A 26,563-nucleotide genomic window follows, 5' to 3' on the forward strand; every position below is an offset into this window, starting at 1 on the left:
TATCAGTCTTGGTATCTTTCCGCCGTCGTCGGCAGACCAGACAACCGGACTGCATGTATTGTATTGGAAGAAACCCGTCTGCTGCGGGGGTTTGCTCTAGTGTGGTGTGGTGAATATGCTCCCAAAGTGTATCTTCTGCACACAATGAGATCAAACGTTGCATAATATTCAGAGATGGAGATAGTGATTTTCGCGGTGAGAATTAAGTTCAAAATTAAAGACGGGCTTCAACAAAATAAAAATTAAAAAGAATTTTCAAAGCGGAAATTGTTACTATGTAAAAATAGATGATTCAAAAAGATAAAAAAATATTTTAAAAATATAAAAAACAGGTTCTACAAAGACAAACTGAGCAATAGTTGACAATGCAACAAGTTACAAAAAACGAGGTTTATCGAGTGCTGAAAAAATCAAGTTCGGCGAATACATTTTGTTTCAAATCTGGAAAACACCCTCCGAATTGATATTTTGCTGTGAAAAGTTTGTTTTTCGGCTTGAATGTTATATGTCATACTCCAACAACAGTATCGAATAGTATTACTTTTCGATACATGTGCTGAAAAGTTAAACTTTTTAGCTTTAAAAATGATGTTAAAATGTACTTTTTTGCAATTCCACTGTGAAACTGTTAACTTTTCCTGCCCTTCTGGAGAAACGAAACGGCCTACTTTCCCCTACCAAAAATAACAGAATGGAAAATTAATACCTTTCAATAACAGTGCTAAAAAGTTCTACTTTTCATCACTGAAATGGGTGCTGAAAAGTTGAACTTTTCAGCACTAGTATCGAAAAGTAACATTTTTCAATATTGTTTTGTTTTGAACGATGAATTTACTAAACACATGAATGTTTGACATAAAATTCCATTAAATAAGCGTTTTTCGGAATTGCAAAAAATGTTGTAAGCAACTCGTAGCAAAACTTGATTTTTTCAGCACTCGTCGTATTTATCCAACTCGGTAAACCTCGGTGGATAAATGTACAACTCGTGCTGAAAAAATCTTCTTTTTGCAACTTGTTGCATAAACTACTATTTAATACTGTTGTTTTTGGCGATGAAAAGTAGGCTATTTCGTCATTCAGGAACAGGAAAAGTAAGTAGTTTCTCGACGAAATTGCAAAAAATATATTTACACTGCAACCCCAATGCTTTGGCACCAATTGTTGTCACACTAGCGTGTCCCAAAAAAACACAAAGTCGAGGAATTCAATGTGCTCAGTTCTCAAATGATAGAAAATCATGTTAGAAACAACTCTCTCATACATGAAAACTTTCGGAAAAATCGTTTACCACGTTCCCTGGGCATTTTTTTGAAAAAGTCAGTTTTTGACAATTTCACAAAATCTGCTCAGAAAAAATGGAAAATTTTAAAATTTCAAATAGCCTATACCATTAAATGATGGTCTGTGGTCAATGAACAAGTTAATGTATCGATTTGGCCTTTTAAAACCTTGTTTTTACTTTCCGGTAGCTTTTATGTCGAAAAATACGAGTTTTGCTTTACTTTTTTCAATCTTTTCCTCGGTATTGAACACAAAATTTCCTCATATGTGAGAATACATGCATCTTGTAGGAAATTTTCCGCTGAAGATTTTCGTCTAAGCAACTTTGAAGTTTCATTAACTCTGAGCTGAGATATTCCAGTTTTGTGAAGAAAGAATATTGAATATTTGAAAATGTTGATATTAATCATCATTGGTATACAATATTAAGGATAATTTAAGCCTAATTTGAAGTGCGGCTGTATCGCATCTGTTTTTAAACATGATTAGTTCATCCTACAATACTAAGGGCCACCTGGTGTTGTTTCTCATGGCACACTACGTGCTAAATCAATGAATTACTTTTAGCAAATAACTCATATTTAGAGCATTTTGCATTTAAACCAATCGATGCACGTTTGCTGTGTTTCCATGGATACAAATAAACAAATAACAAATATAAGGTTCAATTGCACGCATTTCCGTGATCTGAACCACAACGTAACGTTTACACTCCTTCTTATAACTCCTGTCGATAAATCCGATGTTCAGGTCAATTAAAAATATCACTAATATTTGGAATTTATTCTATAGGGATCCATCCATTAATCACGTAGACATTTTTTTAAATCTCAGCTCCCTCCTTCTCATGGTCAATTGTCCATAAAAAAAACTTTTTTGGATGGAGCGTGGACAATTGCCAACCCCGTACAATCGAACCATATATTTCGATGCCTCTGTGCTCTTGTACTAAGCTTACTGGTTTTCCTATCTAGATAGCATAAGAGAGCACAGATGCATCGATTTGTTATTTGTTTATTTGTATCCATGGAAACACAGCAAACGTGCATCGATTGGTTTAAATGCAAAATGCTCTAAATATGAGTTATTTGCTAAAAGTAATTCATTGATTTAGCACGTAGTGTGCCATGAGAAAAAACACCAGGTGGCCCTTAGTATTGAAGGATTAACCAATCATGTTTAAAAACAGATGCGATACAGCCGCACTTCAAATTAGGCTTAAATTATTCTTAATATTGTATGCCAATGATGATTAATATCAACATTTTCAAATATTCAATATTCTTTCTTCACAAAAACTGGAATATCTCAGCTCAGAGTTGATGAAACTTCAAAGTTGCTTAGACGAAAATCTTTGGCGGAAAATTTCCTACAAGATGCATGTATTTTCACATATGAGGAAATTTTTGTGTTCAATACCGAGGGAAAAGATTGAAAAAAAGTAAAGCAAAAACTCGTATTTTTCGACATAAAAGCTACCGGGAAAGTGAAAACAAGGTTTTAAAAGGCCAAATCGATACATTAACTTGTTTATTGGACCACAGACCATCATTTAATGGCATAGGCTATTTGAAATTTTAAAATTTTCCATTTTTTCTGAGCAGATTTTGTGAAATTGTCGAAAAAACAGACTTTTTTCAAAAAAATGCCCAGGGAACGTGGTAAACAATTTTTCCGAAAGTTTTTATGTATGAGAGAGTTGTTTCTAACATGATTTTCTATCATTTGAGAACTGAGCACATTGAATTCCTCGACTTCGTGTTTTTTTGGGACACGCTATTGTCACACTTACTACTACAGGTTTGGTTTGATAGTCACGTGTAAAAAAAGACAGTTCGACACTTTTTAGTTTGACTTTGTCAAACCAACGGGGTACAAATTAAAAAGAGTGTTTAAATCTTCAGACATATGCAACAGAGCAACTCTATATTCTCCAGAGTTCAAGCCTTTTGTTCCAGTTCTTGCTTCGGAGTAAAATCCTTTTGCAAAACACATTATCTAATGACTGTTTTTTTTGGATTTGGTAAGAAACTTTGGGTTTCTTTTGCTGAGCAGTTCTCTCACATTTCGATTATTCGATTTTGTTTTGTATTTTTTAATCCGGCTGAAACTTTTTTGGTGCCTTCGGTATGCCCAAAGAAGCCAATTTGCATCATTAGTTTGTCCATATAATTTTCCATACAAATTTGGCAGCTGTCCATACAAAAATGATGTATGAAAATTCAAAAATCTGTATCTTTTGAAGGAATTTTCTGATCGATTTGGTGTTTTCAGCAAAGTTGTAAGTATGGATACGGACTACACTGGAAAAAATGATACACGGTAAAAAAAATTGGTGATTTTTTATTTAACTTTTTGTCACTAAAACTTGATTTGCAAAAAAAAAAACTATTTTCATTTTTTTATATGTTTAAGAGGACATCACAAGACAACTTATCTGAAATTTGCAGGTTGTGCAAAAAATCTTTGACCGAGTTATACATTTTTGAATCAATACTATTTTTTTCAAAAAATCGAAATATTGGTCGCAAAAAAATTTCAACTTCATTTTTCGATGTAAAATCAAATTTGCAATCAAAAAGTAATTTAGTGAAATTTTGATAAAGTGCACCGTTTTCAAGTTACAGCCATTTTTAGGTGACTTTTTTGAAAATAGTCGCAGTTTTTTATTTTTTTAAATTAGTGCACATGTTTGCCCACTTTTGAAACAAATATTTTTGAAAAGCTTAGAAAATTCTCTATATTTTGCTTTCTTGAATTTAGATGATACGATCCTTAGTTACTGAGCTAGTGCCATGCAAAGGTTTAAAAACAGGAAAATTGATGTTTTCTAAGTCTCACCCAAACAACCCACCTTTTTGTAATGTCGATATCTCAGCAATTATGGTCCGATTTACGATGTTAAAATATGAAACATTCGTGAAATTTTCCGATCTTTTCGAAAAAAATGTTTTTATTTTTTTTGAATCAAGACCAACATTTCAAATAGACCAAACATTCAATATTATGCCATTTCGAAATGCTAGTCTTGATTTAAAATTTTCGAAAATATATATTCGAAGAGATCGGAAAATTTCACGAATGTTTCATATTTTTACATTGAATGGTGGGTTGTTTGGGTGAGACTTAGAAAAAATCAATGTTTTTAAACCTTTGCATGGCAATATCTCAGCAACTTAGGGTCGTATCAACAAAGTTCAAAAAGGCAAAATATAGAGAATTTTCTCAGCTTTTCAAGAATATTTTTTTTCAAAATTGGGCAAACATGTGCACTAATTTAAAAAAAAATGAAAAACTGCGACTATTTTCAAAAATGTCACCTAAAACTGGCTATAACTTGAAAACGGTGCACTTTATCAAAAATTCACTAGAGTACTTTTTGATTGCAAATTCGAATCTACATCGAAAAATAATGTTGAAAAATATTTCTATTAAAAAAAAATCTGTATTGATTCAAAAATTCATAACTCTGTCAAAGATTTTTTGCAAACGAAACTAAAACGAAACGAAACTATTGGCACTACGCCCCCCGGGGCATGGCCTTCCTCTAACGTGGGATTTCTGCTCCAGCGCCTCTGACGAGACAGGAGAAACCGGGACCGACGTTTTACTTCACCATCCGATAGAAGCTCAGTGGATAAGGCGGGAATCGAACCCGCGTCTCATAGCATCATCGGGATCACAACCACAAATGGACAACCTGGAAATTTCTGAAAAGTTGGCATTTGATGTTCTCTAAAACATTTAAAAAAAATAAAAATAGTGTTTTTTTGCAAATCAAGTTTTAGTGACAAAAAGTTAAATAAAAAATCACCTAAAAAATTTTTACCGTGTATCATTTTTCCGGTGTAGTCCGTATCCATACCTACAACTTTGCTCAAAACACCAAATCGATCAAAAAAATCCTTCAAAAGATATAGATTTTTGAATTTTCATGCATCATTTTTGTATGGACAGCTGCCAAATTTATATGGAAAATTATATGGAAAAATTAATCATGCAAAATGGCTTTTTTGGGCATACCGAAGGCACCAAAAAAGTTTCAGCCGGATTAAAAAATACAAAAATTAAAATTGAAGAAAAATAACCGATTTCGTAGAGAATTGCTCTGCTTTTGAATTTTGTACAACATAAAAATACAAATTAAAATAATCATCTTTAAAAACTATAATTCATAAATAATGGGTAGTAATGATGACGTAGGTTTGGTTTGCTTTGCACAGTAAAAAAATTCTGTGTATAATCGCAAAAGCATGCACATCACCGAAATTTTTGATCGCTCACACACAGCGCCCTATCACGATCGTTTTTGCTCGGTGACGGTTGGTGAGCGTAAACACAAAGACGAAACGAACGCAAAATGAGCCGCCCGAACGAGACAACGGGCTCTTTCTCTCGTTTTTTTTATCTCTCGCTTCCTTGTGTTTTCTGCATAGTGACAGAAGTCATTTGAATGCGATCATGGGAGAGATGATCGGAATCTCGGCAGAGTGTCAAACGACCGTTCTCTGAGCGAATGTATTTCTAGAGGTAGGTCGTTTGTATGTAAAAAAAATCCAAATTTTGCCGTACGTTATAAAATAAACACAACACAGACATTTGATCTGAATTTGATTCTAAACCGATATGTGTCCTTGAAGGTGAGTCTAGGAGGAGAAGTAAGAAGTGATTTTTTTTCGATTTATTTTATAACAAAAACCGTTTCTCCTACATACTGCATGCGATTTTTAGCGTCAAACCACCCTAATTCTCCATACAAATTTTGGAGAAAAACTATTCGACCCTGTCTAAATATTCTTGAAAAATTCAAAGTGCACGTGTTTCTGGAGACCCCAAAGTTGTTGGTTGTTGGTCGGTGTTATTGCTTTTATTGAACTATTTTGAATATTTTAAACTAGTTTTTAATTTGTGGTTTTAAATAAATTAAAATAAATAGAAAATGAAGTAGTAGAAAAGTTCCAATTTTTTAACAACCATGCAGTACGATTATTTGCTCTTTAAGATTCAAAAACTAATAACCTTTAAGAAAACTTTGAACGTCGACTCTTTACCGCAGTTTCGTCTGTCTCTGAAGGGTAGTGTTAATAGCTTTGCACAGCGGGAAGAACTCGACTCGACTCTCTAACCCTTGCCTTGACACCCGACATGTTTGCACAATGCCTCATGGTTCCGTACTGTGTCACATAGCGAAGATTCCTCAAACAATACGACCAGCCAGCCTGCCAGCTGTACCAACGTGTTGGTTTACACTCTAGTTTTTACCCCGTTCCCATAATCCATCCTTTTTGCAGTGGGCACGTTTAAAGTGTCGTTAAACGATGCCATAAATACTGACCTCCGGGAACCGGGTGCTCACTCGAAAATCCGACTAATTCCAAGAGTGCGGAAGAGGTCACCAAACTCAACTCATCTTGGCAACTTTTCGAGAAGCTCCTGCTAAACCGAACTCAAGTCGGCGCTAATCCTCGACTGATGAATCCCGCCGCTGCTTCACTTCGTACGGAACGTGGAACGTGTCCAAGTAGATTCGGAGCGACGCTCACGTTGCTGACCTTGTTGAGTCACACCGAGACTTGAGGACGACAGCAACGGGAAAAGGAAGAGGAACGAGCGATGTAAATCACCTGACTGGGACAATCTGGGAGGAAACGGGCGATGACGAGCTGGATTGTGTTATGTTATCAACTTAATACGGGAGTGAGGAAACCCATGAGCTTCTGGTGGTTAGAAAAATTGCATGTAAATTGTATGACATTCATTACAATAAGTCTCCCATTTGGGTGTACCATCAGTGATACAATACTGAAACAGTATCTCAAGTATTTCGTTCAGAAAAGAAAGAAGAAAAACCGATGACAGCCGTTTGCTCAAGTGGATCTGATTCGTATACGTCTTACGTCGCCGCGTATATTTATGAATCGGGTGGGTCGACGTATTAAGCTGGAGCAATTTGTTTCTGGATAAGTAAATCTCCAGCCAGTCAGCTCGATATCATCAGGGTAGACCTGGCGAAAACGTCACGGTTTTGGTGGAGGAGGTATACCAACACAGTGCCAAGCTTTCAAGTGCTAAACGCGTCAACTAGACCGTTTGAAAGTGCTCTCCACCTTAAACATTAGCGAAGAATAGGTGTTTTTGTGAGGCCAGAAATACCCAACTCCTCTAGTACAGCGATACAGATATAGATATACGAGCTGTAGGGAAAAAAAGCGTGATAAGATCGAAACGACCTGCGCAGGGTGAGCAGCAACGGCATGGAGTTGGAATAGCTACCTTTTAGGTGAGAAGGAGAGGGGTACTTACACTTAGACATACTTACCAACATGTAACCATGGACAAACAGACGTATTTTTTATTTCGCCAATAAACAAATCTGGAGATTTTTTTTTAAAGGTCCAATTAACCAAATTTTTAGTTTTTACTTTTTGGGTGATTTTTAACACCCCTGACTCGAGGCGATTTCAAAAACACCCAAAAAGCAAAATTTGGTTTATTGGACCTTTAAAAAAAAACTCCAGAAATTAACGGTTAATTTGATCTACCCGAATCTCACCACGGCAAATTTGAATTCACCACAGCTCATTTACACGCGTTTTGACAGTTAATCTGTGGTGCTTGCGTTCACAACTAGATGGAGTTCCTGGAGGGTTAAAAAACTTTAGCTTTACGTCTGTTGGTCTGTGATGTTACAGTAGTGGTGGGCTGTAGATTTACAAGTGGGACTAAACGAAGAAAACACTCGTCGTCGACGACGACGACGTCTAATCGCGTTTATCTCACGAGGTAATTCAGCACGGAAAAAAAGTGGCCGTGCTGTTGCGAGATAAGCCTAATTCATATTGGCTGTTAGTACAGTGGATTAGAGTCGATAGCATTGCTCGTAGCTCAACGTTGGAAAATGATAAACAATATCTCTTTTTTCACAAAAAAAAAATCGGGGCTTTCAAAACATTAGGATCTATTTTGTACTATCGGCAACCTGCACCAAATAAGCATCACCCTATTTTTAACGGTCGACCGTTCGTTGACTCATTGAATACGCTTGTTCTACTGTGCAAGAAAATGAAATAAACAAAATTTCGCACACTTTTTTCCATCGAATCCCGAAATACCAACAACGGGAGAACCGAACAAAACTGCGATAAAATATGCAGACAAATTCGTTCCCATAAGTCGAGAGGTTTTGGGGGGGAGGATAAAAATTTCATTATATTGATCTGGGATTATGAGAAAATGTTACAATTTCTTCTACACATTTATTTTTTCGCAACATATGAACTAAAATCTTGACATGCAAGCTGAAAAGCGTTAACCCCAAACCACAGACAAACAGTGTGCGTTCGTAAACCTTCAAGCACCTGTCAAACGCGCGCAAATGGCTCGTGGTGAATTAAGAATTTCCGTGGTGAGTTTCCTAACATTCAAATTGACCGTTGATGACATCGTAGACCGAATGTGGCATTGAAAAGAAGCCTAACCATCTGTTTGTCTGTGCCTAACCACAAACCGCTCTGGAGCGTTCGAAAAATAAGTCATGGAGCGGCCCGCCAGGTCTGACGTTTATGGTTGCTAGGAAAAATCTCTTTCTTTTTTTCGCTGGTTTTTGCCGCCACTCACTCACCCCACACTGGAAACCCTTTTGCGTCAGAACAACCACCCCGTGATTTGTCGGTGGTTGAGAACGACCACGCAAGAAGGGGGACGGTGTCAAAGTTAATTAATATTTGAACTTATCGAATTTTATAGTTTTTTATTATTATGTTTATTTTATATTGTTGTTTAATTAACTAAAATCTAGCCTAAATTCAGGGCAAACAGACTTTCTCATTAAATGAAACCGAAACCTTCGCGAATTCCTTCCAAAAAAATGCAAACGCACGTACTACCAAGAGAAATATCACAAGGGTGAACGCGGGGTGAGTTATTTTATTGCAGGGCATTTATTTCCATTCAATTGTGGCACGTGCTTGGTGCGATCACCGTCCAACTTGAATGGAAACGGATGACGTCGGGAATATTGCAGGAAATTTGCGTGAGCGTGTGTTTTTTCATATTCGAGTTCATGAAGCTGAAGAAACCGAGTAGTGCGGTGCCTGTGTGGACGCGCAGTCCTGTTTTTTCGTGTTATTTTCCGTCTCTTTTGTGTCGCTGTTCGAGTGCATGGGGTGATTGGTCATTATAATTAAATAATGGCATCAGTAGTGCGGTGCCTGTGTGGACGCGCAGTCCTGTTTTTTTTTCTTGTTATTTTCCGTCTCTTTTGTGTCGCTATTTGTTTACATGGGGTGATTGGATTTCTTCTTCTTCTTTTTTCATTTATTTTTTGTTCGCGCGTTCGTTGGCCTATGAATTTTATTTTTGTTCTCTTTATATAGTTTTCGATAGAAACGATCCGATTTTTGTTTTTTGAGACAAGCAAGTCGTATTGCTAGATTAAGTCCTTTCCATATCATCGAGGATCGGAAGGCACGTCGACGGATATGTTTTAAGGCTTATGATATAAAATAATTTTAATGAATGAAGCCCTTCCTGCATCACCGTTGATCGGAAGGCACGCCGACGGAGAATTTCTGGAGAATCGCGGTCGAATTAATACTATATTTAAATCCCTAGATAGGTATCTTTCCGCAGCCGGCTGCCTAAGATTTTTAAAATTTCAACCCATAAACAAATTGCTCATGGTCGCATCACCTACCACAGTGAATCCTGACCTCATACCCATCTTACTAACCCCTCAAAACTCATGTGATACTTTGTCGGAGACGCAGTCGATTTGGCGGTCCCATCACTCAAGTATCGGCTAACATTCCCATCCACTTCCCCGTGTCTTACCACTGGTCGTGGCCGGCGTCGGTATTGATCAGCACGATAGGGACCTTTGAAAATTGCGAAGGGGTGATGATTGGTTCCTACTTTTCATCTGTGGTCCACGGAGCAATGTTTGGGGGTCCTGGTCAATAACGAAGTAGCAGCTACGGGTAGACACCAATGCTATGCTATGCTATGCTATTCGAGTTCATGAAGCTGAAGAAACCTTTTGGGTGAAAAGAAAATTCTTGAATTTCCGACAAAAATACATTTTACATTGTTGGTTTGTTTATACAAGTCTCCATACAAATTAAACAGCTGATCCCAGGATTTCGAAAATCTATTTTTAATATTTTAACAAACACTTTAGAGCTTGACAAACTATCAATCAAAAATAATCTTTCACGAATTATTATTTTTTAGTTTATCCTATACACTTATTGATGATGTTCAGAAACTTTCGTCACGTCTTCAAAAATAGAAATTTGCATTACATTTAAGTGAAATTTGTCTTTTATTCCCAAAAGTCCAATGGAACCATTTTGCATAATGTATTTTATGAATAATGGCCTCGAGTCGAGAGAATAACGGCACCATTCACGGACACAGAGAACATAGCTCGAGGTGGGCAAGAGGATTATTCCCTAGAGGTCCATTTGCAAAAAAAGTTCATCCGTCAAAAAAAAACAAAAGTGTTGATTGCGGGAATCGAACCGGAGACCATTGACAGACTAACCCAAAGACTTAACTGTCTCGGCCACCACTGCTTGGTGACTCAAGAGTGGTCAGGTGATAATTGTTGGAGATATATTGTTTTGATTAACGAATGAACACATTTGTTATGATGGTGTGAGTTGGTAGCATTATTCTTTCGATTTTGGTTTTGAGACCTAAATAAATTTTGAGGGAACGATTCTCTCGACTCTGAATTTTGGGTGGGTTCGTACAAATACATACAAATACAAAATCATATTTATGATGATTAATACTTTAATAGCGAGTCGACAAACTCTTAAATAAATAAATTAAATAAATTAAAAACATAAAATCAGACTCGCTTTTACTATCTGAAAATTAACATGACAAACTTTACGTCAATATAAATGTTTATTAGGGTGATGCAAATTTTATTCAAAGTCGGTCTGAAAAATCAGGGAGTAAAAAAATATTTTTTCTAATAACTTCAAAATGTCATTGAAAATTTAGGTGCAATTACCAGAAATCAATTGAAAATGCCTTCTTTTGCGTTTAGAATCATTTTTAGCATGTTTGGGTTTATCCAAAAATCTTTAGAATATTTGAAAAAAATTCAACGTACAGTACCGCAAAAAAAATCAAATCTTACATTTTTTGAAAACTAATCATTGCAAAGCATCTGAACTAGTCAAAGAATCAAAAAATCTAAACTAGTATAAATGCATTTTGAGACTATGGCTTGTTATTTGATTTTTTGTATTTTTTTTTATTTTTTTACCCGCCTCCCTCGACCTCGGCCAGAGCCGAGGGTTAAAAACTTTGATTTCTTTTTGCGTTAGCCTTATGAGATTAAAAAAAAATCATTCGGAATTTTTTTATAAATCATTATTGAATTTTCAGCGAGATAGAGGAGAAAACAGTGACGTCAGAAATGAACTCAAATCACTCAAAGTTCATTTTGTGAGTGACTTAAACAGTTTGGCCTAGTTTGACAGCTACATTGTCCCCAGTTTTCTGTGGGAGAGAAAAGGAGGCGAATACTTTTTGAAAATCATACCTGTCAAAATTCCTAGCCTCAAATTTTTGTCGCGAGTAGCTTTTCTACTCTTATAGAACTGTTGTTAAGAGCGAGTTTTTCACCAATGTGTTACAGGTCGTACCGAGGTGCTCCGATTTGGATGAAACTTTGAGCGTTTGTTTGTCTATACATTAGTTGAACTCATGCCAAATAAAAGCCCTCTACGACTAAGGGAAGTGGGGTAAAACGGGCATTGAAGTTTGAGGTAAAAAAAAAACAACGTAAAACTTCATCAATTTCAACTCTCTTAAATGCATTCGAAAGGTCTTTTGAAGCCCTTCAAAATGTGCTTTATACATCCAGGATTGGTTCGACTTTTTCTCATAGCTTTTGCAAATTACTTTTAAAAATTGTTTTTTTTTTAACCTTAATATCTTTTTGCAACAGCCTCCAACACCCATACTCCCATAGGTCAAAAGTTAGGGAATTTCATGGACTATAAGCCTACAGTAATAACTTTTTGGCCAATTGCAGTTTTTCTCATAGATTTACGATTTTTCTATAACACATTTTTCAACTTTAACTTTTGCCCTGTAGGTCAACAAGACGGCATTTTTTGGTCTCAATTTTGACATAATCGGAATCCTCGGAAAATTTCACGTAAGTTAGAGGTGTTGGAATTCCGAATTTGATTGTAAAAAATGCAATTTAAAATTAATTAAAATATTTGTAAGCATTAAGTCGGATTAGGGGTAAAACAGGTATTCGCCTACTTGATTCTGCATGTGATGTATTGATTACAGAGTAAATTAAATTTAACTTTTTTTTCAGAAATATTTTAATATATTTTTTTTTTTGAAATCAAATTCATAACTCATGCTTTGATTTAATTTGATACCTCCCGTTCTCGACGGTCCTTTCAATTTCTACAACGAGAGAGTCCATTGTAGATAAAAATACGTTTATTTTTTGTATAAAGCCGTTGCAAATATTTTTTTTAATTTTAAATAGGTTCAAAAAATCAGGGGGAAAAAACATTTTTTCAAAAAAAAAATGATATTAACTGAACACAAATTGAAATGCAATTAATTTTAAACTGCGTTTAAAATCATATTTAGCATGTCTGGGATCAACCAAAAATATTGCCAAAAAATATAGTTGTATAATGCATTTTGAATTTTTTTTTTCAGTTGAATTTTCAATTATGGCCTGTAATTCAATTATTTTACTTTTTTTTGCCTCTCTCTCTCCCCCCCCCCTTCTTTAGTCAGACCCGAGCAGACGGAAATAACTTTGAAAGTACTAGACCAGTTACAATTTATGTTATTTATAACAAGATTTGTTGTTCGTCGATATGAAATTTATGTTATTGGATTGTTATTTTACAACAGACTAATAACATTTTTAGTTATACTTCGAACAAATATTTGTTATTATTTTTTGTTATTTTAACAACTAATTCGATCATCCCAATAACAGTTATTGTTCTTCCATTACAAAAAAATGTTATTCCCAAGTTGTTTTGGCTTTCAACCAATATCCGACCAATAACAAATCTTGTTATGATAACATAAACTGTTATTAAAATGTTATGCAAAAAGGATTTTTTCAAGAAGATTCCATGACACTTTCTGTTATTTTAACAGTATTTGTTATTGAAATTGCATGAATTTTGTTATTACCGTCTGCCCGGGGAGTCGAGGGAAAAAACTTAAAAAATATTTACGATGGCCTGAACTTGTTTGACAAAGTCTGAAAGAACTAGAGCGTCCAAGTTGCAGGGATTCCAATAACCCTGGGAATATTAAAATACTTTACAAAAACTTTTTTATATGAAAATTCTAAAATTTATTTTTTTGTAAGTTGTAATTTTCCGTTACAAGTGTTAAAAGCCATAACAGATCAACACAACACCAAATTTTAAAGTGTTTTTTTGTCTGTTTATAGGTTAGGCAGAGGCTCGCGTTCACCTGTTCAACCTGTTCATAGGACAGGTGATCATTTTGATTTCTTTCTGAAGAAAGAATTAAAATATGTTCATCAAAATAATTGAATGAACACGCCAACTCTTCTTGGAACCATGAAATAGCCAAGCGCATTCGTATCATAGAGCGTCAATGAAAATTCTCCCAAGCAGCCGCCAACCTGTCCGAATTTCTCCATGCACGAGTTCCATATAACGCATCCAAAAATACACAGAAAGACCCCCCTATTTGTACACGCTGGACGGTATGAATGTGGTAATTCAGGGTGTGCATGAAAGCTTTTGCACAGTCGACATAAAAGATCGCGAGCCGAGACACGAGCAGGGAGAGAGCAAAATCTGGAGTTTTTCTCTCTCTCTTTGAACTTTTTTTTTGAACCTACCAAGCATACAATAATTTCCTTTACATGTTGTTTGTCCAAAAATAATCAAAATAAAACTCTCGTAATAATGTGTACTTGGTTTGAATTGAGTTTGAGTTTTGATCGTTTAAATTTTTTTGGGAAAATTTTATAAGGTGATGTTTTTTATTTTATTTTTTGTAGATTTTCATAATTTTCATCGATATTATTTTTTTTCCTCTAGTTTTTTAGGAAAATTTTGAAGAGAAACGTAGAATATAATGTTTATGGCCTTATTGTTTTGGAATGGTCAACATCCGGAATGTTTGCTTAGTGAGAATTGAGAATAATGATTTTTTTTGCTCTAATCTAATCCAATGGACTTCAGAGACGTCATTTTAAAGAAAACTCCAGGGAAAAACTTGTGGTTGGATTACGCCTCAAGTTTTGATTGAGTTTTTTTATTTACAAAACAAGCTAATTATAGAAAACTACAATGTAAAAAGCATTTCAATTTTACACTTCTTGAACAATAATAATTGCTGTAATTTGAAAGAGTTACTATTTCAATAAAAATCATGTGATCAACAGTTGTCACAACAATATTGCTCGTCATCTAAATTTTTTATTATGTATAAAAGATATTTTTTAAATATAATTGAGCTAAAAAACTTGAAAATTACTAAAAAGATTGTTTGAACAGGTAAACATTTTGGCCACGCGTCGCCTCTGAGGTTAGGTGTATTATTCTAAATGTTTTGATTTTTTTGGTTGTTGATTTGTTTGTTGAATTGAGCTCTGGAATTTTGACATTTTAATTGTTTATATTTATTGCCCAAATTATTATTCCCAATTACGAATGCTTTAGGTATTTGGGTCATATAAAATTTGCTATCCCTTCAAATTTTACAATACACTTTCAAAACATTGCAATTGATTCCGAAAGCTTGAGAAAATATAATTTTCCATGTAATTTCGAGAATCCATGGAAAATTTCAATAATTCTGGGAAAAAAGAAGTAAAAAAGTTTATTTCTATTTTAAAATTTTAATCAGAGAAATATGTGTTTCAAAATTTGAAAAAAAAAACACTTAGTGCTTAAAATTTTGATCTAAAGAAAATGTGGGTCAAAATGTACACAACTCTGTGATAAAATCATTGTCGTCTTAGTTGGCAATTATTGGTTAATGAGGATTTTTATAACTAAGAAAACATAAATCGTCACCAAGAAGTATCAAGACGTGTAGGATACTTTTCTTAACAACTTTTAGAAAGATTTTGAGCATGAGCATGAGCATGGTTGACTGCCAATGAGCTGCTACTCCGTTATTGACAGATCAGCTGAAGTTAAACAATGAATCAAAAATGATCAGTGGGAGCCAACCATCCGTTCACTGTTTAACCTCTGAAGATCCCTACTTTATTAGTCAATACCGGCGCCCTCCCAAGAAGCCTGCAGTTCAACGAAAGGGAGGAATGTTAGTCCGATAGTTGAAGTTGCAGGCTCATCAAGCACACAGTTTTTCGCTATATACTTGTTGATACCGCTTGAGACCGTTGAATTCACAGCATCTCCTTCAAGCATCACGTGATTAATTTTTTTTTGTTAGTAGGATAAGGTATTGGCTTTTCGATGCCTCCCGAGCTACGACGCTATGGGGAGGACTTTCATAACAGACCCTTCGGCGAGCCTTCCGAGCAACGATGCTATGGGAAGGTCTTTCTGGTTAACACACAAAATCAATCACACACAGTTATTTTGCTCCACTATTAACTCAACGATCCAAATTGTCAGTGAGTCTTTCGATCATTACATAGAAATGGCTTTTTTTACAGCAAAAAAATAAAACCTTATTCGAAAAATTTAAACACAATCCACCCGACGCCGTGCCTTCCGATCAACGATGACATAGGAAGGGCCTTGAAAATCACAAAAAAACACTTTTCACTCCGAATATTTTTAACGACCACGCGCTCTCTTTGCCAATTATGCACTCTTAACAACTTTTAGAAAGATTTTGTCAAAATATTTACAGCGAAACTATTGTAAATTGTTCGTTTTCCCTACACATAATAGCCTTTGTGATGATCAAAAATTCAAATAATTAAAACTAATGTTCTTTATTCCAAGTACAAAAAGATCATTAAACAACACAACAGTGGAGCTGACGTTCTTGTTTGTAACGAGTTCACACAAGAACACGCATTCACGCTTTTAGTTCTCCAGTCAGCCCTGAGGGAAGGTAATTTATTAATAGCCCAGATTCTGTCCGGATCTGCCACGGCAGTGGGCTAATCTAAATCAACATTTTAAAAGGGCTTAGCAATTAAAACTGAAAATGATGATGTTTCTGAGATTTGTAAAATTTTGCTTTGAAAATTCAATCAGAAAAGTTTAAGTCCTTTCCGCAACTTATTCAAGAGCCATTTTCCCCGGCTCTTCTAAAAGAAAAATGAAACCCATCAGAAATGCCAGCCATCGCGTTGGTCACGTCATGGCCTGGAGAAACCCGGTTCCACCGAGGGGGCCACCAGCTGCTAAATGAGAACGCTTGAAAAATTAACGAACTTTTCAATTATTCAGCGAAACTATATATAAACTTCCATACAGAAACGCTCTTTGGACTTGAACGTACCTTTTGTGTGTCGGTCAGATTTGGCTCGCAGGTGAGCACGATTTTCCCGCTAATAGGGGCCAAACTTTCAAAGCGGCCGGCTGGAAAATGAAGAAAAACTTCGTGTCGTCGTATGCATGTATACGATTTAATCCGCATTTAATGAAGCACTGGCCGTGGGAGGGGGGGGAGTGGGAGCTTAAATTTGTTTGAAATAACTTTGACATTCCTATAGTCTACTAGTCGGCAGGTTTCACGCGGGGCCCGATAGCTGCGGGTCGGAAACCAAAGTTTGATGAGATTATTCCATTTGCTTTTGGGTGGGACGAGGAACGGAGAGGGGTAAGGGGAGGGGAAAATTTCCACGAAGTAATAAGCAACCATAAGCTGGATGGGTTTTCCAATGCTAATGCATAGTGGTTGTGGGATTTAATTAAACTGAAAGTTTGATTGGAGTTTAAAGCTGGTTCCTTAATAAATGTTTCAGGTCGTATCAGAAACTTTTGAGTTTCAGCATATTTCTAATCCAGAAAGGCTCGATAGACGACGGACGTTTCGTTTTCTTGTCTCAAATAGTCTTCCTAGATGTATAACACATTCCCATCATCTAGATTAATACTTAATAAAAAAACACTATTTCTTTCCTTTTTATTTCAAAATTCCACCACTAAATCACGTCCCTCACTGGACAAAAGCGAATCACAAGTGTTTTTGCACTAACACTACATCAGCACACATAGGGACACACTGTTACATCTTTCGTTCTCTGTGCCTGTGATTGCTTACTTAATGCCATCGTCACGTACGTGTCACGCGTTTAAGCTCATTTTTATCGTGGTTGAGCGAACACTAGTGCTTTGCTGCGAGCTATCGCGAGATAAGTGGCGTTTTTAGTGTTTTGTTTTTAAGTGTCCTCTTGGAAAGTTAAACTATGTTGGCAAGTTTTGCTACATTAAGCTTTGTGTTTTTATTTTCTGGTATTTTATTTATTTTTAATACTTTTTATAAAACAATCATAAACTTCGAAGCCTCGTATTAAATCCCCTTCATTGCCAGACAACCATAAACCATTAATCACTAAAGTTCAACCTTCAGCCCGCCAACTCTGGCCGAGTCCAGCTCGTGACAGAGATCATCTAAATCTCATCAGAGTTCTGACAAACACAGTGCCCGGACCATCTCGTTGACAGCAACTTATCACATAACCCCCAACAGACAGATAATCGGGCAAAAAACGTCGAAAGTTCTGTTCCGGCAAAGCTGTAATAACAACCAAATTTGGCCGCAGATGAGCCGAGGCCGTTGGTTCCGGCCTACCGGCGAAACCGCACACAGGCCACATCCGCACTATGGGCCATCTCCATACAAACAGGCGGCCAAATTATTTTTTTGCTTTTTAAATGTTTTTTTTGATACAAATTTAGGTAATTGTATGGTATTGAAATGATATACCGTAAAACGGGGTGACTTTGATAGCCGGGGTGACTTTGATAGGTTTGCGATTTTTCCGCAAAATGAAGAGTACATTTAAAATACGTAAGGAATGGTTCAGAAACATATTGACCGTGGTAGAGAAGTGTTCAAAGTACCTCAAGAAGAACTTTTCATAAAATTTTGAAAAGTTTAAAAAGTTAGTTAACTATAGTTAAGAAAATGTTGATGGAAGTCATTATTTCAAACTTCTCAAAGTGTCATGGTTTTCTCAATGATCATGATTTTTAATCGGAAAACGGAATGCATTTTAGGGTTCTTTGGACAATTTTCCACTAGGAGAAGGTTAAATAAGTTTGTAAATAATAAATAATATGTGTGTTTGAAACACAGTTTAAAAAAAACTCCAAATTTATAGGCATTTTCAGTTGAACAAATTTCATGTAAAATGTGAAAACTTGTGATTCGTGCTTCGAATTCAGTATAAAATGCAATATAAATCGATTATTTTATAAACAAAACTAGTTTTAACAAATTTCAGGAAAAATTCCGACTTTTTAACAATTTTACCTAAAATTTATATGTATTTCGTTAAAAAGCTTATAAACTTAGTTAACTTAACATAAACATTGATTTTTTTTCTTACAAACTATATCAGCTACTTTAGTGATGGTACATTTAACGTACAAATAAAGTTTGAACATCTTAAATATGATTTTAACAAGAAAAACTATGACTATCAAAGTCACCCCGGAATTAAAACTAAGAATTTTTAACGTAACTATTTTTCTAAACACTATTGAAAACACTTTTTTTCCAAAATAGTGCATGGACTTTGTGTGGCCTACCCCAGTACATGTTTTAAAAATAATAATCTTGAGAAAAACCTTACTTGTTGGAAAATATTCCAAAAACAAATTGAAATCCTATCAAAGTCACCCCGGTTTACGGTACGTCGATTTTTATGACTTTTCATGTTTTTCAATAGTTGATTGTTTATAATAAATAGTCTTTTCATACATTTGCAAGTGAAACAGAATTGCATATATATTATATTGCAAGTTTATATTATTAAATTATGGATAAGCTCCCACCCCACTTTAAGGACACAACCCCTCCCTCCTCTTTCTTTCACCCCCTCTCCTCCTCCCCACCAACAAATTTTTGTTAAGCGTAATAAATTCATTTTAAGTCAAATATTTATTATTTCCTGTTGTGTGTTTCTTTTTGTGAGTCCATGCCGTATAACTTGAGCCCCCCTCCCACCCTTATGGGCATAAATTGCGAATATTTTAATTATTAAATCAAATAACAGAAAAATTAATTTTATCCACAATATTAATTATGAAGTAAAACGATAAAATACAAGCCATATTCTTAAAATTCATTTAATTATAGAGTTTGTGACAGCTTCAGAATATGTTAAAGGTACTTTTTATGATGTTTTGTACTAACCAACATAGAACTTAAATGTGGCTCAGTTTCATGGATTGATCGCAGAAATTCATCATGCTAAGTCAACATTTTGCTGAATACTTTTTTCGGTATCAAACTGAGATTCTCCAGTTTCGCTTGAGAAACTTCGGTACGAATACCTTATTTTGACTAAGGTAACGAAGTTGACTTTATAGCTGTCGGCCACCATTGCTAGTACCAACCACTAGTGTCTTCCTTTTATCTACAAGGACTTCGCCGCCCTGGGCTCCTAAGTGTATGAAAGTATGGCACGGAGCGACGGCGCCGAATACCCATATTTACACAAAGAATTTTAGAGCGCCCGCCGCGGGATTCGAACCGGCGACCTCTGGATTGTGAGTCCAGTGCGCGGTCCGATTGATCCACACGGGCGGGACAAGGTACTAAGGTACTCAATTTTAAATGTAGGCAACAGAAAATTCCAATAAAGTCATTTCGAACTTCTTGAAACCAGGTATTGATTTTTGAAGCGACGATGCCCACGAAGTAGATTGCAGCAAATTTTGATAAAACGTAAATGTTCAAAATGGCATATCTCCGAAAACGCAAAAAATCGCAGGCTGGAAATTTCAGCAATGTTAGATTATAATCCAATCTTTCAAGTGATCTTAGTTTCATGTTTAGCATCGGTTAGCAAAAAAAGTACTCGATTAACAAACACAAAAAAATATGATTTGTCAAGAAAATGCTCCAATTATTCGATGAAAACTTCAGTTTTTGGTTTGGAAACAACATTTTATCTATTAATAGTTTCAAAGCTTATCTCATTACCTTTCCAACGATGTATATTTGTCCTAATAAAACATTTAAAATGGCTGAGCTATGTTAAAATTAAACAATCAGCCTTTTTTACGAAAAACGCTTGTTTTTTACTCCATTTTTTGACTTTCAGCTTGCGTATCTCCGTAATGAACAAACTTAGAGCTTTGAAAATTTGGATTTTTCTTAGTTAGAATGTTTACTTTCGAGAAAAAAATACCAAAAAATATTTGGAGAAGGTCACTTTTTTGAAACTTGGCCACCCAATGTACCATAGTGATCCGGTGCCGCGTGTTTGTGCGGTGCGGACAATTTTAATGAACTCTTGGTACCCTCGTCAAGGACACTGACATATCGGGGCAGATCCGTGGGCCGTTATCGCGAACGTATAAAAAAGTTTACGGAATTATGGATTTTTGGCGGGAAACAACTATTGCCACAACGTGGTTAACTTGTATTTTTGTATTTTTGTTTTTATGTATTTTTGTATTTTTGTATTTTTGTATTTTTGTATTTTTGTATTTTTGTATTTTTGTATTTTTGTATTTTTGTATTTTTGTATTTTTGTATTTTTGTATTTTTGTATTTTTGTATTTTTGTATTTTTGTATTTTTGTATTTTTGTATTTTTGTATTTTGTATTTTTGTATTTTTGTATTTTTGTATTTTGTATTTTTGTATTTTTGTATTTTTGTATTTTTGTATTTTTGTATTTTTGTATTTTGTATTTTTGTATTTTTGTATTTTTGTATTTTTGTATTTTTGTATTTTTGTATTTTTGTATTTTTGTATTTTTGTATTTTGTATTTTTGTATTTTTGTATTTTTGTATTTTTGTATTTTTGTATTTTGTATTTTTGTATTTTTGTATTTTTGTATTTTTGTATTTTTGTATTTTTGTATTTTTGTATTTTTGTATTTTTGTATTTTTGTATTTTTGTATTTTTGTATTTTTGTATTTTTGTATTTTTGTATTTTTGTATTTTTGTATTTTTGTATTTTTGTATTTTTGTATTTTTGTATTTTTGTATTTTTGTATTTTTGTTTTGTAATTGTTTATTGTAGTTATAATAATTTTATTTGAATGAAACATCTGCTAATATTGAAATCTTTGAATTATATTAATTTGAAGAATGCATTTTTGCTCTTGATTCACTTTCTTTCGTCATAGAATTCTTCCAAGAGTGGTTCAGTGCCACTGGGAAATAGCTTCAATTAGAGGCAAATCTCAGTGCACAGATAAAATAATGGGACTAATTTGTGTCCTCGCCGGCCCTGCACCACAAAGTGTAATGAAGATTTTTTCCCCTAACCTCCATCACCACAACGGCGTGACGGCAGTGCTGCCAGCTGTCAACTCCGATGATGTTGGCAACCCTGACCAACCGCCGGCTGTGTCCTATAGACACCACTTTAGACTAATTGTCGTTGAAGAGTTGAAGAGGGGGGGGAGGGGTTACAAAAATTAAAAGTACTTACTTGAACGATGCTAAATAACCCCCGTCGTCGTGGCCGGTCTCTTCCCGGGTTGATTCCGGTAGTCAATCCGACAGTTTTTCTGCGGTCGTTGTCGTCGTAGTCGTTGTACATCTTCGAGAGCTGATTGTCAATTTAATTAACGCCAATTAGAAGGGTTCCGGGGTAGACAGCTGGGGCCGATCCGTGCGCGCCACATGCGACCCCTCCAACCGGGGGCCAGATTTCCGTTGATTTGTGAGGACCGTGATTTGCGTCCAAACTTGATTATTTATACGCTCCACTTTTTCTCAACCTTCTTCCAGATTGTGCCCGGTAAACTATGTCAAGCCAACAGAAGCACCGGATCCAGGTTCCGGACGGATTACGCGACGTGCTACTCGAATTCTCGATAGCGTACCTGCTCGAGCAGCCCGGCGATGTGATCGACTACGCCGTCGAGTTCTTCTCGAAGCTGCAGGAAAACCGAAAGACCACCATGATCACAGCGGCCGAGCCGATCTCACCCGACGAGAGCATCATGTCACACGAGGAAGGTGAGTGAAGCAAAATTGATAGATATTGGTATAGCGAAGAATTGCAATTTAATTTATTTTATTCATCGCGTTTTACATATCTTGTGATGATGCAATCTATGATTTTTAATTTCTACCAATAGTTAAAATAATTATAATTATAATCAAAATTATAACAATAGTTCAAAAATGATAAGATTGCTGCAGTGTTGTTACCGGATAATCCTGAATCAGATAGGAAAGGTTTGAATTAAATTGTAATTAAAAAAGGATAACAAAATCTTACCAACGATTTCTTGCTCTTGATCAGATGTTTTGTTTCCAAATAGCTCTGGGGTTAAGTCGGAGCCTTCGAGTAAAATTAATAAACATAGAAATGTGGTTGTTCCTTATTAAGTTGTTGTATACCTTACCAGATATTGAAGAAGCATTCCCAATGGAAATGGCTGTCACTGGGATGGCACTACCAAACTTCAAAAATATAGTTAGGCTAATCAATAGCACGAAGAAAACAGTCGCAATTGTTTTCATTTTTAAAACCACTTAAAAATGAATTAGTGACACCAAAAGGATACACGGTGAAGTGCACTGTTCAACTGGATGAGCATTACACCACAACTACCTCTTAAATATGAACCATAAGGTGACTAAACTGTACATGTTATGTATAATTACCAGATTGTGTAAACTCTGAAAATGCATCAGCCGCCGACATGATTATGAATATTTCATAACCATAAAGTGCTGATCAAACCGCTTCTGGCAAATACACATAAATATTGAGTGTTTATAAGTTCAACAGTTTTGCTTTGATCTGAATGACCTTCAAAATATTACATCAAAACACATGTAGATATCAATAGTTTTTTGTTGCTTTTTTTCCTGCTTCCATTTTTTGGCAAATGCACATACAAAAACGATGTATGAAAATTCAAAAATCAGTATCTTTTGAAGGATTTTTACGATCGATTTAGTGTCTTGGGCAAAGTTGTAGATATGGATAAGGGCTACACTGAAAAAAAAATGCAAGGTACAAAAAATCTGGTGATTTTTAATTTCACTTTTTGTCACTAAAACTTGATTTGCAAAAAGCACTATTTTTAATTATTTACTTTTTGATATGTTTAAAAGGACATCAAATGCCAATTTTTCAGAAATTTACAGAATGGAAAAAAAAACTTTGACCGAGTTATGAATTTTTGAATCAATATTGACTTTTTTCAAAAACCAATATGGTCGCAAAAAATTTTCATTTTTCAGTTTTTAAAATTAGTGTCCATGTTTGCCCACCTTTAAAAAAAATATTTTTGAAAAGCTGAGAAAATTTTCTATATTTTGCCTTTTTGAACTTTGTTGATACGACCCTTAGTTGCTGAGATATTGCCATACAAAGATTTAAAAACTCATTAGAAAATGGGGAGTTGTTTGGGTGAGACTTAGAAAACATCAATTTTCCTGTTTTTAAATCTTTGCATAGCAATATCTCAGCGACTAAGGGTCGTTTCAACAAAGTTCAATAAAGCAAAATATAGTGTACTTTCTCAGCTTTTCAAAAATAACTTTTTCAAGAGTGGGCAAACATGGGCACTTATTTAAAAAAAATAATAACTGTGACTATTTTCAAAAAGTTATCTAAAAATGGCTATAAATTGAAAACGGTGCACTTTATCAAAATTTCTCTTCAGTGCTTTTTGATTCCAAATTCGAATACACATTGAAAAATGAAGTCGAAAATTTTTGCGAATCTGTATTAATTCAAAAATTCATGACTCGGTCAAAAGTTTTTTTTTGCTCATTCTGGAAATTTCTGAAAAGTTTGCATTTCAGGTCCTCTAACAGCAATTTCACGAAAACAGCCTTGGCCGAAATAATTAGACCCGTATTTTTTGTTTGGCCATTAGGGTGACCTACGCCGTGTTAGGGTGGTCCGAAAAATGTCAATTTTCGTGGATTTTCGTAAAAAACACTTTTTGTTAAATCATATATCCGTGCCATTCATGCAATTTTAGCTGTGTTAGACGCAAAAGAAAGGTGATAAGTTTGGCTATTTGGGAAAAGTAGTAAGAAGTTTCAAAAATTAACATTTGAAAAGGTCGTATGAAAATTTAAAATTCTGTTTTGATGGTCTCGGGACCAAAGAGCCTATGTCTGAAAATATTTTCACCTGATTCCACGGAAAATTCTACATAATATATCAAAAAAATGGTGAAGTTATGTTTTCAATACTCTGAGATACGATTTTTTGAAAATAAAAACTGGGTTGTTCGACGCGCCACGCGCAAAAATGGGAAAATGACGATAACGGGAAAAATCATCCTTTTTCATTAAAACAGCCATAACCAGGGATGCCACTTGGTTTTTGAAAATGTCTGTAAAAAAGTCTGTGTATGTCTGTGTATTTGTCTAAAATTCAAATATATCAATTCACGGTCATTTAAATCCATCAGAAACTGCGTTTTTAAGCATTTGAAGTCTAACGAAATAAGTTTTGACAAAAAAGATTACAAAATATTAATTTAATGAAGTTTTTTAAAAGTCTGTGCACCACAAAAAATGTCTGACACAAGCTCAAAAGTCTGTGAAACACAGACAAATCTGTGTATCTGGCATCCCTGGCCATAACTTGAACATTTCAGCGGTGATCTATACATGTTAGGGTACCAAAATGTTCGTAAAAAAACCGCAACTTTTGGTACCCTAACATGTACTACAGGTCATCGTTGAAATTTTCAAGTTATCGCTGTTTTAGTGAAAAAGACAATTTTTTCCGTTTTCGTCATTTTCCTATTTTTGCGCGTGGTGCGTCGAAAAACCCTGTTTTTATATTCAAAAATTCGTATCTCAGAGTATTGAAAACATAACTTCATAATTTTGTGATATGTTCTGTAAATTTTTTTAAAGAATCAGGTAAAAATATTTTCAGACATAGGCTCTTTGGTCCCGAGACCTTCAAAACAAAATTTTAAGTTTTCATACGACCTTTTCAAATGTTAAGCTAGATTTTTGAAACTTTTTACTATTTTTCCCAAATAGCCAAACTAATCACCTTTCTTTTGCGTCTAACACAGCTAAAATCGGATTAAATGGCGCGGAGATATGATTTTTTTAAAGTGGTTTTTGAGAAAATCAACGAAAATTGCCATTTATCGGACCACCCTAATACGGCGTAGGTCACCCTAACGGCCAAACAAAAAAAAAATACGGATTGAATTGAAAGTCCTTATCCAAACCTACAACTTTGCCCAAGACACCAAATCGATAAAAAAAAATCCTTTAAAAGATACAGATTTTTGATTTTCATACATCATTTTTGTATGGACAGCTGTCAAATTTGTATGAAATATTATAAGTAGGGTTAGTGAAATTTCACGATTTCACGGACAGCGTGAAATCCGCGAAATTTGGCTTTTTCCGCGAAATCCCGTGAAATTTTATGTTTGTGTGGAAATGTAACGATTTTTCTCAAAATAATTTATCAAACTCAAAATTGAATAAAAAAAATCTTAAGAACTACTGCAGAATTAAGCGAGTTACCCTGGTAGTGATTTTTGATGATTTCGTGGACGGCATTTTTTTAAATAACAACTTAATAAATATTTCACCCAGAAAGACTATTTAATTACATTTTATTAGTTTTTTTTTTAAAAGCTTGAATATATATGTTTTTGCAATTCCGTCGTGAAACTACTTACTTTTCCTGTCATTCTTGAACGATGAAATAGCCTTCTTTTCTGTACCAAAAATAAAAGAATCGAATAGCAACACTTTTCAAAATAAATGCTGAAAAGTTCTACTTTTCAGCACTCAAATGGGTGCTGAAAAATTGAACTTTTCAGCACTTGTTTCGAAAAGTAACACTTTTCAAAAAAATTTTGATTTAAACGATTTATTGACAAAATACATGAAAATTTGACATAAAATTTCACTCAGTGTGTGTTTTTTTGGAATTGCAAAAAATGTTGTATGGAACTCGTTGCAAAACTTGATTTTTTGATTTTTTTGATTTTGTTTTGATTTTTTCTGCAACTTGTTGCATAAACTACTAATTAGTATGGCTCGAGATGGTCGATTTTTCATAACATATTTTTTTCTGTTGCTTTTAGTACCCCTAAACAACTCCCCGAAATTTGGGAGCGATTGGTTGCGTCCACACTTTGCGCAT

General features: G+C 34.8%; 1 protein-coding gene across 12 annotated transcripts in view; it reads left to right on the forward strand.

Annotated features, from left to right (window-relative positions):
• LOC6036248 (cAMP-dependent protein kinase type II regulatory subunit) overlaps nucleotides 1–22,436 on the forward strand; it is an 80,502-nt gene extending 58,066 nt beyond the window's left edge. For all 12 annotated transcript variants that reach the window (XM_038258656.1, XM_038258664.1, XM_038258655.1 and 9 more), the window contains one exon: nucleotides 22,192–22,436. In XM_038258656.1, coding sequence (XP_038114584.1) covers nucleotides 22,209–22,430 — 222 coding nt within the window. In that variant the 5' untranslated portion in view covers nucleotides 22,192–22,208 and the 3' untranslated portion in view covers nucleotides 22,431–22,436. The remainder of the gene's footprint in view (nucleotides 1–22,191) is intronic.
• Nucleotides 22,437–26,563: the final 4,127 nt, after the last annotated feature.

The sequence above is a fragment of the Culex quinquefasciatus genome, chromosome 3, assembly GCF_015732765.1.
Source record: "Culex quinquefasciatus strain JHB chromosome 3, VPISU_Cqui_1.0_pri_paternal, whole genome shotgun sequence".
NCBI lineage: Eukaryota > Metazoa > Arthropoda > Insecta > Diptera > Culicidae > Culex > Culex quinquefasciatus.